The sequence below is a fragment of the Galeopterus variegatus genome, unplaced genomic scaffold (assembly GCF_000696425.1).
Source record: "Galeopterus variegatus unplaced genomic scaffold, G_variegatus-3.0.2 Scaffold5601, whole genome shotgun sequence".
NCBI classification, from domain to species: Eukaryota; Metazoa; Chordata; class Mammalia; order Dermoptera; family Cynocephalidae; genus Galeopterus; species Galeopterus variegatus.
In genome coordinates, this window is record NW_007731712.1 from 66,639 (window position 1) to 77,915 (window position 11,277).

General features: G+C 40.2%; 1 protein-coding gene across 1 annotated transcript in view; it reads left to right on the top strand.

Moving 5' to 3' along the window:
* The window catches only part of EIF2AK2 (eukaryotic translation initiation factor 2-alpha kinase 2), a 33,289-nt gene that overhangs the window by 903 nt on the left and 21,109 nt on the right, over positions 1-11,277 (top strand). The window contains exons 2-7 of the mRNA XM_008589711.1: positions 6,310-6,444; positions 6,861-6,981; positions 8,483-8,631; positions 9,572-9,698; positions 10,172-10,251; positions 10,688-10,781. Of these exons, the coding sequence (XP_008587933.1) occupies positions 6,310-6,444; positions 6,861-6,981; positions 8,483-8,631; positions 9,572-9,698; positions 10,172-10,251; positions 10,688-10,781 (706 nt within the window). The remainder of the gene's footprint in view (positions 1-6,309; positions 6,445-6,860; positions 6,982-8,482; positions 8,632-9,571; positions 9,699-10,171; positions 10,252-10,687; positions 10,782-11,277) is intronic.

Below are 11,277 nucleotides of genomic sequence, written 5' to 3' on the forward strand. Positions count from 1 at the left end.
GGGGCGCCGGGCCGGGCCGCGGGGGGCGCGCCGATCCCACTCCCCAGCCCCGGAGGCCGACGCGGATCGGAGGCCCCGGCCCCGGCCGGCCCGCACCGGGGGCGCTGTCCGAGGCTGTCCGGGCGCGGGGCCCTTCGGATCTGGGATCGAAGAACGCAGTGGGAACTGAAAGCCTTTTTCTTCCCGCAAAGAATTTTTATCAGAGCAAGAAACGGATGTCTCCCAGGCAGCGATTGGGGCCCGGGGGCTCTCGTGGAAAACGGGTGGGTCCAGTGGCTTGACAGACAGGTGGGAAATACGGGCGCCTGAAATACCCATAGACTGGCTAAATAACCCCTTGCTAAAAATCTTTTGCCTGGAGAGTTGCAATGGTTTCCCAGCCGCTCGGCCTCGGCTCCCGCCCGACTCAGTCTCCCCACCCCCACCCCCACTCCCACCCCGATAACACTCCTACAAACCTCAGCAGCCCAGTATTCCTTTAAGTCAGAACCGGACACTCCCCTGCAGCTTTCAGTCTCATCAGAATCCCACAATTCCCCTGCGACCAGCAGTCCGGCGACACAGACTTCCTTGCGATTTGGAGCACCGGCCACGCACCCTCCAGCCGCTAGGCTTTGCACTGCCTGTTTCTTCTTCCCGGAAAATTCTTCCCCCAGATACTTGCATGGGCAAATCCCTTGCTTTACTCTACACTTCTTCCAGTGCCAGCTAATCAGAGCAGACTTCCTTGAACAACCTGCGCTCCCCTTAATATAAAAGAATATAAAATATAAATAATATAAAAGAATATAAAAGAAACCCCACTCTCCCCTTGATGTCCCCCTTTGCCTACTCGTTTTCAACATAGTACTTATCACCCTGTGACTTACTTTTTTATGGGTTTGTGTTCCTCCACTAGTAGGTTCACAAGAGCAGGGTTTGTTCACTGGTATAACCCCAGATCCTAGTACCTAATAGGTGCTCATTAAGTATTTATTAAATGGTAATTCATAAATTCTCTTGAATTCCAGAGCAATGAGACTTCTCATTGCCCATGTTTCCTTTAGTACCAAAAATGCCTCGCCAGATGGAAGCTAAAAGATACACTCTCTGCTGTCACTTAGGAACTTAGAATCTTGGGCAGATTTTGCTCTTGTTCTTCAGTTTGCTTATTTGAACTGAAGATCCAAAACACTCAAGCTGTAGTTTATTCGTTTATTAATCAGATTCTAGCTGAATGCATGTTATATTTGAAGCATTGCACAGGCCCTGGGGGAGGGTCAACCCTCAGGGGTCCCATTGTCTGCTGAAAGGGACTGGAGGCACAGCCAAGTAACTTCTGGCCATGGACAAATACCATTTGTTAGTGATTATAGTGGAGATTTCTTTTAGGTGAATGAGTAAGACATAAAACCTGCTCCCCAAAGAGCTCACTGATTAGTTTTAAAAGCAGTCAGGGCTGTGATGCGGCTTGAGTAAGGGAGAGTGGCAGGCCCATGGAGGGGGTACTAGCTGCCCCTCCAGCATCACAGGAAGTTATGTTGATCCTGATGGATGAATGGAGATTTCCTGGTAGATAGAGAATGCAGATATTGCATTTCAAGCTTGGATAAAAGCAACTGACAAGTCACAGAGATATTCTGGTACTCATTTATTCATTCATTATTGAGCCCCTACGATAAGCCTGGTCCCTTCCCTCTTGTAATTCCTGGTCTGTTTTGGAAGACAGTCAGTTAAATAAACAACTGTAATAAAGGGGACAATGGGTATGTAAGAGCCTGTGAAAGAATGTCTGGGATTTTGATCTGAGTTCTGTAGGAAGTAGGAGTTGACCAGGCAAAGGCAGCAGAAGAGGCAGAGTCAAGGGCATCTCAGGAGGAAGTGGGCTGGACAGAGGCAGCTGAAAGTTCAGGAAAGAGCCACTGGTGGAGGCATACTTTTGAGAACCGTCATTGTGTAGGTGCAATTTAAAGCCACAAACCTGGAGGTGTAAGTAGAGAAAAAGAGGCCTAAGGGTTGGGCCCCGGAACACTACAATATTTAGAAGAAAGGAAGAGAAACCAGGAAAGGAGACAGAGAAGGTATAGCTCATGAGAAAGGAAGAAAACCAGGAGAGTGGGTGAAGTCCAAGATAAGAAAGGGAGAGGAAAGAGACGGAGATGAGCAACTATATCAAATGCTGGTTATGGGTCAAGTAGACAAGGACTACTTGAGAGCCAACTACTGGATTTAGTGATGGAGATGCCATCGGTAGCCTTGATAAGAACAGTTTCCATGGCTTGGGAGGCTGCATGATTGCACTGATGTTTTAAAAAGATCACAATACGGCTATTATTTAAATAATAATAATAATTACAAGTGTAACAAGTGTTGGTGATGATGTGGAGTAATTGGAATCTTTGTGCATTGCTGGTGGAAACGTAAAGTGGTATAGCCACTGTAGAAAACAATTTGGTGGTTCCTCAGAAAGTTAAACATAGGATTACCATATGATTCACCTCCACTTCCAGGTATATACCCAAAAGATTTGAGAGTAGGGACTTAAACAGATATTTACACACCAATGTTCATAGCAGCATTCAAAACAATTTGGTGGTTCCTCAAAAAGTTAAACATAGGATTACCACATGATTCACCTCCACTTCCAGGTATATAACCAAAAGATTTGAGAGTAGGGACTTAAACAGATATTTACACACCAATGTTCATAGCAGCATTATTCACAATAGCCAAAAGGCTGAAATAACCCGTGTGCATCAACAAATGAATGGATAAACAAAATATAGTATATACATACAATGTAATATTATTCAGCCTTAAAAAGGAAGAAAATTCTGATGCATGAGACAATCTTATAAAGGAAGGAAATCCTGACACATACTACAATATCATATGCTAAGAGAAATAACCACACAAGAAAGGACCAGTATTGTATGATTCCGCCTATATGAGTACCTAGAACAGGCAAATTCATAGAGACAGAAAGTGGAATAGCAGTTATCAGAGACTGAGAAGAGGGAGAAATGGGGAATTATTGTTCAATGGAAACAGACTTTCTATTTGGGAAGATGAAAAGAGTTCTGGATGTGGATGGTGGTGAAAGTACTTAATGCCACTGAATTGTACATTGAAAATGGTTAAAAGGATAAATTTTATGTTGTGTATATTTTATCATAATTTTAAAAGGTGAAAAAAAGAAAGATCATGATGGCTACAGGGTAAAGAAGGAATTGAAGTAACTGTAGGAATTGTTTCCGAGATTCTTGCAGCAGTCCAGGAGTGAGGTGGTGGCAGCTTGAATCAGGATGGCAGCTGTAGACATCAATGAGAAGTAGAAGCATTTTGTTGACAGACTTGGTTATGGATTAGAAGGTAGAGAGAGGAATTTGGGAAAGGATACCTCCCAAATTCATGGCTTTCCAACTGGGTGGATAGTGGAGTCATTTTCTGAGAAAGGAAACCCCAAACCAGCTTGGGAGAAGAACATAAATGCAGTTTTGAATATTTTGAGTTTAAAGTTCATTCAAGATGTTCAAGTGAAGATGTTGGATAGAGAGATCTCAAACTCAGAGGGTCATAAGAGATATGTAAATTTTAGAGTTAATGACATACAGATGATCATTGAAAGCACGGACATGAAAGTAGCCACCTTAAGGAGAAACTATAGAGTGAAAAGAATAGGATCTTTGGACCACTCCAGCATTTAGAGCTACCAAAGATTAAGGAGTGTTAGGAAGAGTGGCCATGGAAGAAATAAAATCCAAAGAGCTTTCCAGCAAGAAATAAGAGGTTACCAGGGTCTGCTTTCTGTTTCTATGGATTTACCTATTCTGGATGTTTCATGTAAATGGAATCATACAATATCTGACTTTTTATGTCTGGCTTTTCTCATATAGCATAATGTTTTCGAGGCTGATTCATGTTGTAGTATGTGACATTACTTTATTTCTTTTTGTGACTGAATAATATTCCATTGTGGGCTATACGATGGTTCATTTCCCATTTATCAGTTGACGAACATTTGGTTTGTTTCCACTTTTTAGCCACTGTGAACGTTGCTGCTATGAATGTTCCTGTATAGATATTTGTTTCAAAACCTGTTTTTCAATTCTTTGAAATACCTAGGATTGGAATTGCTGGGTTGTATAGTAATTCTGAACTTAACTTTTCAAGGAACCACAAAACTGTTTTTTCATAGCAGCTTCACTGTTTTACATTTTCATCAGCAACGTATGAGGCTTCCAATTTCTCCATATCCTCACCAATACCTTTATTTTCTGATTATTATTATTATTGCCATTCTAGTGGGTGTAAAGTTGTGATTTGGATTGTTTAGTTGTGATTTGGATTTGTATTTCTCTTATGACTAATGATGTTGAACATTTTTTAGATGCTTATTGGCCACCTGTATATCTTTTTTTTTTTTTTAAAAGATGGCCGTAAGGGGATCTTAACCCTTGACTTGGTGTTGTCAGCACCACGCTCAGCCAGTGAGCCAACCAGCCATCCCTATATGGGATCTGAACCCATGGCCTTGGTGTTATCAGCACCGCACTCTCCCTAGTGAGCCACGGGCTGGCCCGCCAACTGTATATCTGTTCAGTTTTTTTACCTATTTTTTAATTGGGTTGTTTGTCTTTTTGTTGTTGAATTGTAGGAGCTCTTTATATATTCTGGATATTAGACCCTTATCAGATACATGATTTATAAATATTCCACTCTGTAGATTGTCTTTTCATTTTCTTCATAGTGTCCTTTGATACACAAGTTTTTAATGCGGATAAAGCCCAATTTATCTTTTTTCTTTTGTTGCTTGTACTTTTGCTGTCATATCTAAGGTTCCATCACCAAATCCAAGGTCATGAACACTTACCCTTATGTTTTCTTCTAAGGGTTTTATAGTATTGGCTCTTAAATTTAGATTCTATATGCTTTACATTTGGTTTATAATATAAATCATTGCTACTGTCTTGGTCCAGTGAGTTTTGTAGACTGGGGTCTTTTTTTTTTTTTTCCTTTTTTGTCTTTTTTAATGACCAGTAACGGGATCGCAACCCTCGGTGTCGTGCCCATACCGGGGACTGGCAACGGGATCGCAACCCTCGGTGTCGTGCCCATACCGGGGACTGGCAACGGGATCGCAACCCTCGGTGTTGCGCCAGCACCGCGCTCAGCCAGTGAGCGGGAACCGGTCTCCACATGGGATCCGAACCCTCAGCGGGAGCGCCGCCGCACTCCCAAGCGGCGCACTCTCCAGTGCACCACCGGGCCGGCCCTAGACTGGGGTCTTAATTTACCCACTGTCCTAAAATTGATTTCTGCAAATTTCGGGGGTGGGGGATTCTGCAGTTTTCATAGGGGAATCTCAATACAGCTAAGTCCATCATAGATTCATAAATTTCACTTACTATATATACTTTTTTCTATACATACCTTTTTTTTTTTAACTGTATATACCTTTTTCTTCTCAATATAAAAAATTCCAATTCTACTCCTGCAGTCTTTTTACCTTCTCAAGCAGGTGGGCAGACTTTTACTTGACACTTAGTAGAAGCAGACAGCGGAGTTAAATAGAAGGGACCCTTCTTTCTTTGGCCAGTTGAGTTTTGAAAGTAGAAAATTTTGGAGAAATTAGCTTGATTGTACAGTTCATGAGAGAGAAAGAAAGGTTTTGAAAGAAAGTTTTCGCTGAGTTTATGTGTGGCTGAGATGAGCCATATAATGCAATGTTGTGGGGCGAGCTCACAGAGGAATCCAAGACCGGCGTCAGTGTTGTAGTTTTATAGCTCTTTATTTTAGTGTTGCAGCTCTTTGTTCAGTGTTACAGCTCCTCTTTTTGCTTGCAAGCAAGGAGAGCACTGGGGAGCAAGAACTCCTAAACCAGTGTCTCCCAGAACAAAGGAAAAGACCCCCTTATATAGCCTAAATTCCCACTCTTTTCCCTCCCAGGTTCCCATTCAGACCCTCTTATGTAAATGAGGGATGCTGTCCTGCTAATTTGGATTGGCTGATTGTGGGACACAGTCCGTTGGTCACTTTAGGAGCCTAATTTGCCTCTGGCCCCTGGGGCGTGTGAGACTGCTATTATCTCCTAGAGGGCGGGCCCAGGAAGCAAGCAGGGTAAATGGCAGGGGGCAGAGTCTACAGTGGAGCATAGAGTTTCTAAAACAGTTTCTCAAGTGGAAAAGGGAGAGCTTAACAATTAGAAAATGCTTAGAGTTCCCTGCAACAGCAGTCTCCCCACCCACTTTTGTCTTCTAAACTGGCTTGGGAAAATCAGATTAAATATGTTCTGTGAGTACATTTATTCAAACATCTCTTTATTCGTAGGTTACTGGAAGAAGAAATGGCCAATGATCTTTCACGAGGTTTTTACTTGGAAGAACTTAATAAATACCGTCAGACACATAATGTAGTAATTACGTATCGTGAATTGCCTGTGGGGGAACCTCTATGTAAGGAAAGGTAAGTTGCTATAAAAAAAAAAAAAGGGTATGTCCCTACAAATGTAAACCAAGGGAATGGCAACTCTGGCACAATTTTGAGGTCAAAACTTTAACCCCATAGCAAAGTTGCCAAAGAGTTTCATGGGAGTCCTCTTGGTATAAAGTGGTAACCACAGATGACTTGAAAGAAAAAGAGGACAGAAGCCCTTCTGTCCTTCAAGAAGATATGCTGTTTTGCTGTTTGTGATGACTGCATAAATTCTATATTGAATTTAATATAGAATTTAATATAGAAATTATATAATATTTATATATTATAAATTATATATAAATTTATTTCTCAAACCCTCATAGGAGGCAGTGGTGATTGCAGCGTTTGTCCTTCGATGATGCATAAGTTGTATAATATTTTGTGAATATTCTCTTTGTAAGCAGGTTTAAATTTCAAGTTATAATAGATGAGAGAGAATTTCCAGAAGCCGAAGATAGAACAAAGAAGGGAGCAAAAAATGCTGCAGCCAAATTAGCTATTGAGATACTCGCTAAAGAAAAAAAGGTGAGTAATTGCCTTTTTTTTGCCCAGTAAAAAGGAATTTGCAAAACCTATTTTGTATTTCTCTGTGAGAAAATACCTACATACAGAGTAAAGCCATTCACAAGTTCCTTTACATTTGATAGTTTAGTTCAGTCTTTTTTCCCCATCTCTATAACTGTAGAACCCTGAGTGAGATGTACGCCTAGGAAATAGTGGGCAAAGGTGGATAATACTGATGTAGAGCAGCAGCTAAATACTCTAAAGTTGAACAGGTATGGAAAGGTGAGACATGTTCAGTAAGAAATTGGCTGACATGTTCTGGGAGGAGTCTCCTCCACCAAGTTGAGGAAGTGCATGGAAAAGGAAAATTAGGAGGAAGTGATTGCAGAGATAATAATGTGTATGGAGGACAGAGTGGAAGTGGTTTCACTGAAGATGAGAACAGATAAATAGGACAGAAAAAACTATCTGAAGAGATTTCAGCAGAAAATGCTCATGAAATAAAGACCTGACCACAGATTAAAACAACTCAATAGATATAGGAAAATACAGAACCACCCAGAACAACATTGATTCTTGTGAAAGTACCGAGCTCCCAGAATGAAGAAAGACTTCTAGAAGCATCCAGGCAGAAGGAAAACATGTAAAATGTAAAAATGAAAAAAAATTTCATGCAGTTTAAAGAAGCATTAAAAACCAGGAGATAGTGGAGCAATGGTTATAAAATGAGACATGAAGTCATTTACATGTGAGACAACAGAGGATAAGTCTTAGATATTGAAAATTTTGGAAAAATTTAGCTTTCAAAATACTTTCCTGAAAAATCTTACTTGAAGATGTCACCTTTCTAATCAAAACTGAAAAGAAAATCAAGCAAAATTGCAAATGCATAAATTATTAGTGAGCTAGAAAACTGAGTTAAGAAGTTAGAAAAAAAAATAGAACACCCTCCACCCAAAAAAGCAAAAGAAAATAGTAACAATGACAGAAATTTATATAATAGAAACAAAGAAACATAAAGATGATCAATAAAACCAAAAACGAGGTCTTTGACAAGATTAATAAAGTAGAAGAACTTTGGACCAGACTTGTCAGATCAAGAAAAAAAGAAGGTATAGATAACAATGCTAGAAATAATGCTATTATAGTCATTTTTTCCTTTGAGTTGTAATCCAGGATCTAGCTTTACTTTAATATCAATTACTTTTTGAGATTTAGAAAATGTACAGCAAGCTAGAAAGTGTTACAGTACTTTGCTTGGAAAAACAATAAAATGGACTAAGGTGTTTTGTTTTTCTTGATGAAACTATAAGAGGAAAATGGATGATTTCTTTCCTATCATCAAAATTCATCCTTGTGGATTTTTTCTAGTGGAGAGAGGTATCTTTTACTCAAGGTAATAGGGAAATACATAACATCTAAGTTGTCTTTCAAACTGCTCATTTAGTAATTTTATTAGAAAAATAAGATAAAAGGTTAAATCTTTGTTGTCATTTATATTCGACAAAATTTTTTTTTGTAGGCAGTTGGTTCTTTGTCATCGATGACAACAGATACTTCAGAAGGACAATTCCTTGGGAATTACATAGGCCTTGTCAATAGGTTTGCCCAGAAGTCAAATCTACATGTAAATTACGAACAGTGTCAATTGAAGGAGTTTGGGCACGAAAGGTGAGGTGTAGTTTGGCTTTTGCTTCTGTTTCATTGTACCTAAGCAATACAGTGGGCTTATTTCCACGTCTAATATTCCAGAAATATCTGTCCTTTTTTTTTTACATTCAGCATGGGAGGTTTTATACGACACAAGCAGTTGGACATCTTTTAATTAGAATGCTTATTTGCTGAAGCTATGAGATCCATATATCATAATTGATCACATTTGGGTAATCCTTTATTTCTGAGGTGTATCTGGATGGTTTAGCCTGTGGGACACCTAAGAGAGTATAGGGTGCCCCTGCTTGAGGGATGCAGAGATCTTCCCATCCCTGAGGTCACGATGGCAGGGACTATGTGAAAACTGCTCTCCCACACGTACAGAATGACTCTTCTCGGTTGCCAGATTAGGGAGCTGTTTGTCCAGGTGTTTGTCCTTCCAATTTGATTAAATGGAAGAATACCATGTATCAGAAGGAATGGGTTTTAGCTCTAGACTGTGAAGAGACCAGGATTTGACAGATACGATGAAGGAAAGGAACTAGAATGTGAGAGTTACTGAGAATATCACCAGTGAGCTAAGACTTGTGGAAGTGAGGATAAAGAACGGATTGGAACTGGAAGAAGCAGAAAGCAAAGGAGTATGAAGGAGACTGTTTCTGAACTATAACCAACCAGGTAAATAAAGGAGAAGGAAAAAAATCTAAATGGCGAATAGCCCAAACCAGCACTTTTGGATACTTACCTATGAAGTGACTCAGCTATTTACTTTTTACTCTGATGGCTTTTATGCCAGAACAAGGAAGAGGAACAGGTGATAGTATTCATTGGAATGAAATAGTCAAAAGTGAATTCTTTGGGTAAAGCTCCATAATTAATAAGTAATATTTTCCAAATCATAAGTTAGATTTACTGTATTTTTGATATTTGGATAAATACTCTCCATCATTTCTCCTAGATTTCACTGTAAATGCAAAATTGGGCAGAAAGAATATGGTGTTGGTACAGGTTCTACTAAACAGGAAGCAAAACAAATGGCTGCTAGAATTGCATTTCTTAAATTACAATCACAAAAAATCCCAAAGGTATGTATTGCCTTTGGATTTAATTCTTTTGGAATGGGAGAGCTGGACAGTACAGGGACCCGAACCCTTGATCTTGGTATTATCAGCACTATGCTCTAACTAAGTGAGCCAACAGGCTAGCCCTGGATTTAATTCTTATATTCTAAAATTCCCTCTGAAGTTGATTTGAGATTAGACTGTTTACATAATGCCCAGACAGCCAATCACAAAATGATTCCTTCGTTCTGTGTTCCGTCAATTAGCTGTAGGTCTATGAGGCCCCAGAGGGATGAAAGTTCTATTGGCAATTCAGGGTTGTTTTTTAAACCCAGATCAGACATTCATAAAAAATGTATTAATTTTGTGATTGTTTATGGTTGTGGACTTAGTAAATGCAGGGAAATAAATGTGGCACTTAGTACACAGAGACTGAGCCACTGTAGAGAAGTAATTTACTTGTATTTAAACCTACTAAGGGCTGCTCTTTCTTTCAGAAAATTGACCCAGTATCCTCTGGTTCTTTTACTATTGAGTTTGCTAACTCAGAAAGCACCTCTTCAGTGACAAGCACAGGGTAAGTATGGACAAAGAACTGTGATATTTAACATACTCAAATTGCCGCTTGGGAAGCGCGGCGGCGCTCCCGCGGGCGCGGAGGGTTTGGATCCCACATACAGACCGGCCGCTCACTGGCTGAGCGAGGTGCGGGAGCAACGCCGAGGGTTGCGATCCCATTGCCGGTCACAAAAAAAGACAAAAAGGAAAAAAAAAAATAACATACTCAAATTGCTGCCTGAAAGAAATTTTTATGAAAATATTTAATGTTTCAGGAGAATTTAGAGATAGAAAATACTGATGAAAACACAGAATTCAGGCTGGCTGGTTGCTCAGTTGGTTAGAGCACGGTGTTATAACACTAAGGTCAACGATTCAGATCCCATTACCAGTCAGCTGCAAAAAAAAAATAAAAAAAATAGAATTCATGAAATAGTTACTTTCTTTTCTTCTAGTGCTTCTGAATCATCATTTGAAAATGACTTCTCAGCAAATGCTTCAAAAACAGATCCTAGCAGTGATGGTTTAAAAGATTCTTCATCATTTGTGGTATACCATTAGTCTCTAAGCTTCCTACTTAATCTCATTTTTGTGTGTGTTTCCTCATTTAAAAATGACCTCCAGTATTCCACCATAATTTTTATGTTTTTATCTCATGTGCTCTTAACTAAATAACATTTAGCAGCCTTTTGACTCTCTAGTTTTCTTTATTAACCCCCATTCCTCACATGCAAAATTCTTCCACACTTCACTCCCATCTTTCCCTACTCGCCCTAATATTTTTACACATTCCTATGATCTTCCTTTTCTCTTCCATCAACTGGACAATATTTAAAGGTTCATTAATAAAGTTTTGCTTCTGTTTTAAAAAATCACAAGTAGGGCCGGCCCGGTGGCGCACTGTGCTAGTGCGCCGCTTGGGAAGCGCGGCGGCGCTCCCACCGAGGGTTCGGATCCCACATACAGACCGGTTCCCGCTCACTGGCTGAGCGAGGCGCGGGGGCAGCCCTGAGGGTTGCGATCCCGTTGCCGGTCCCGGTCCGGT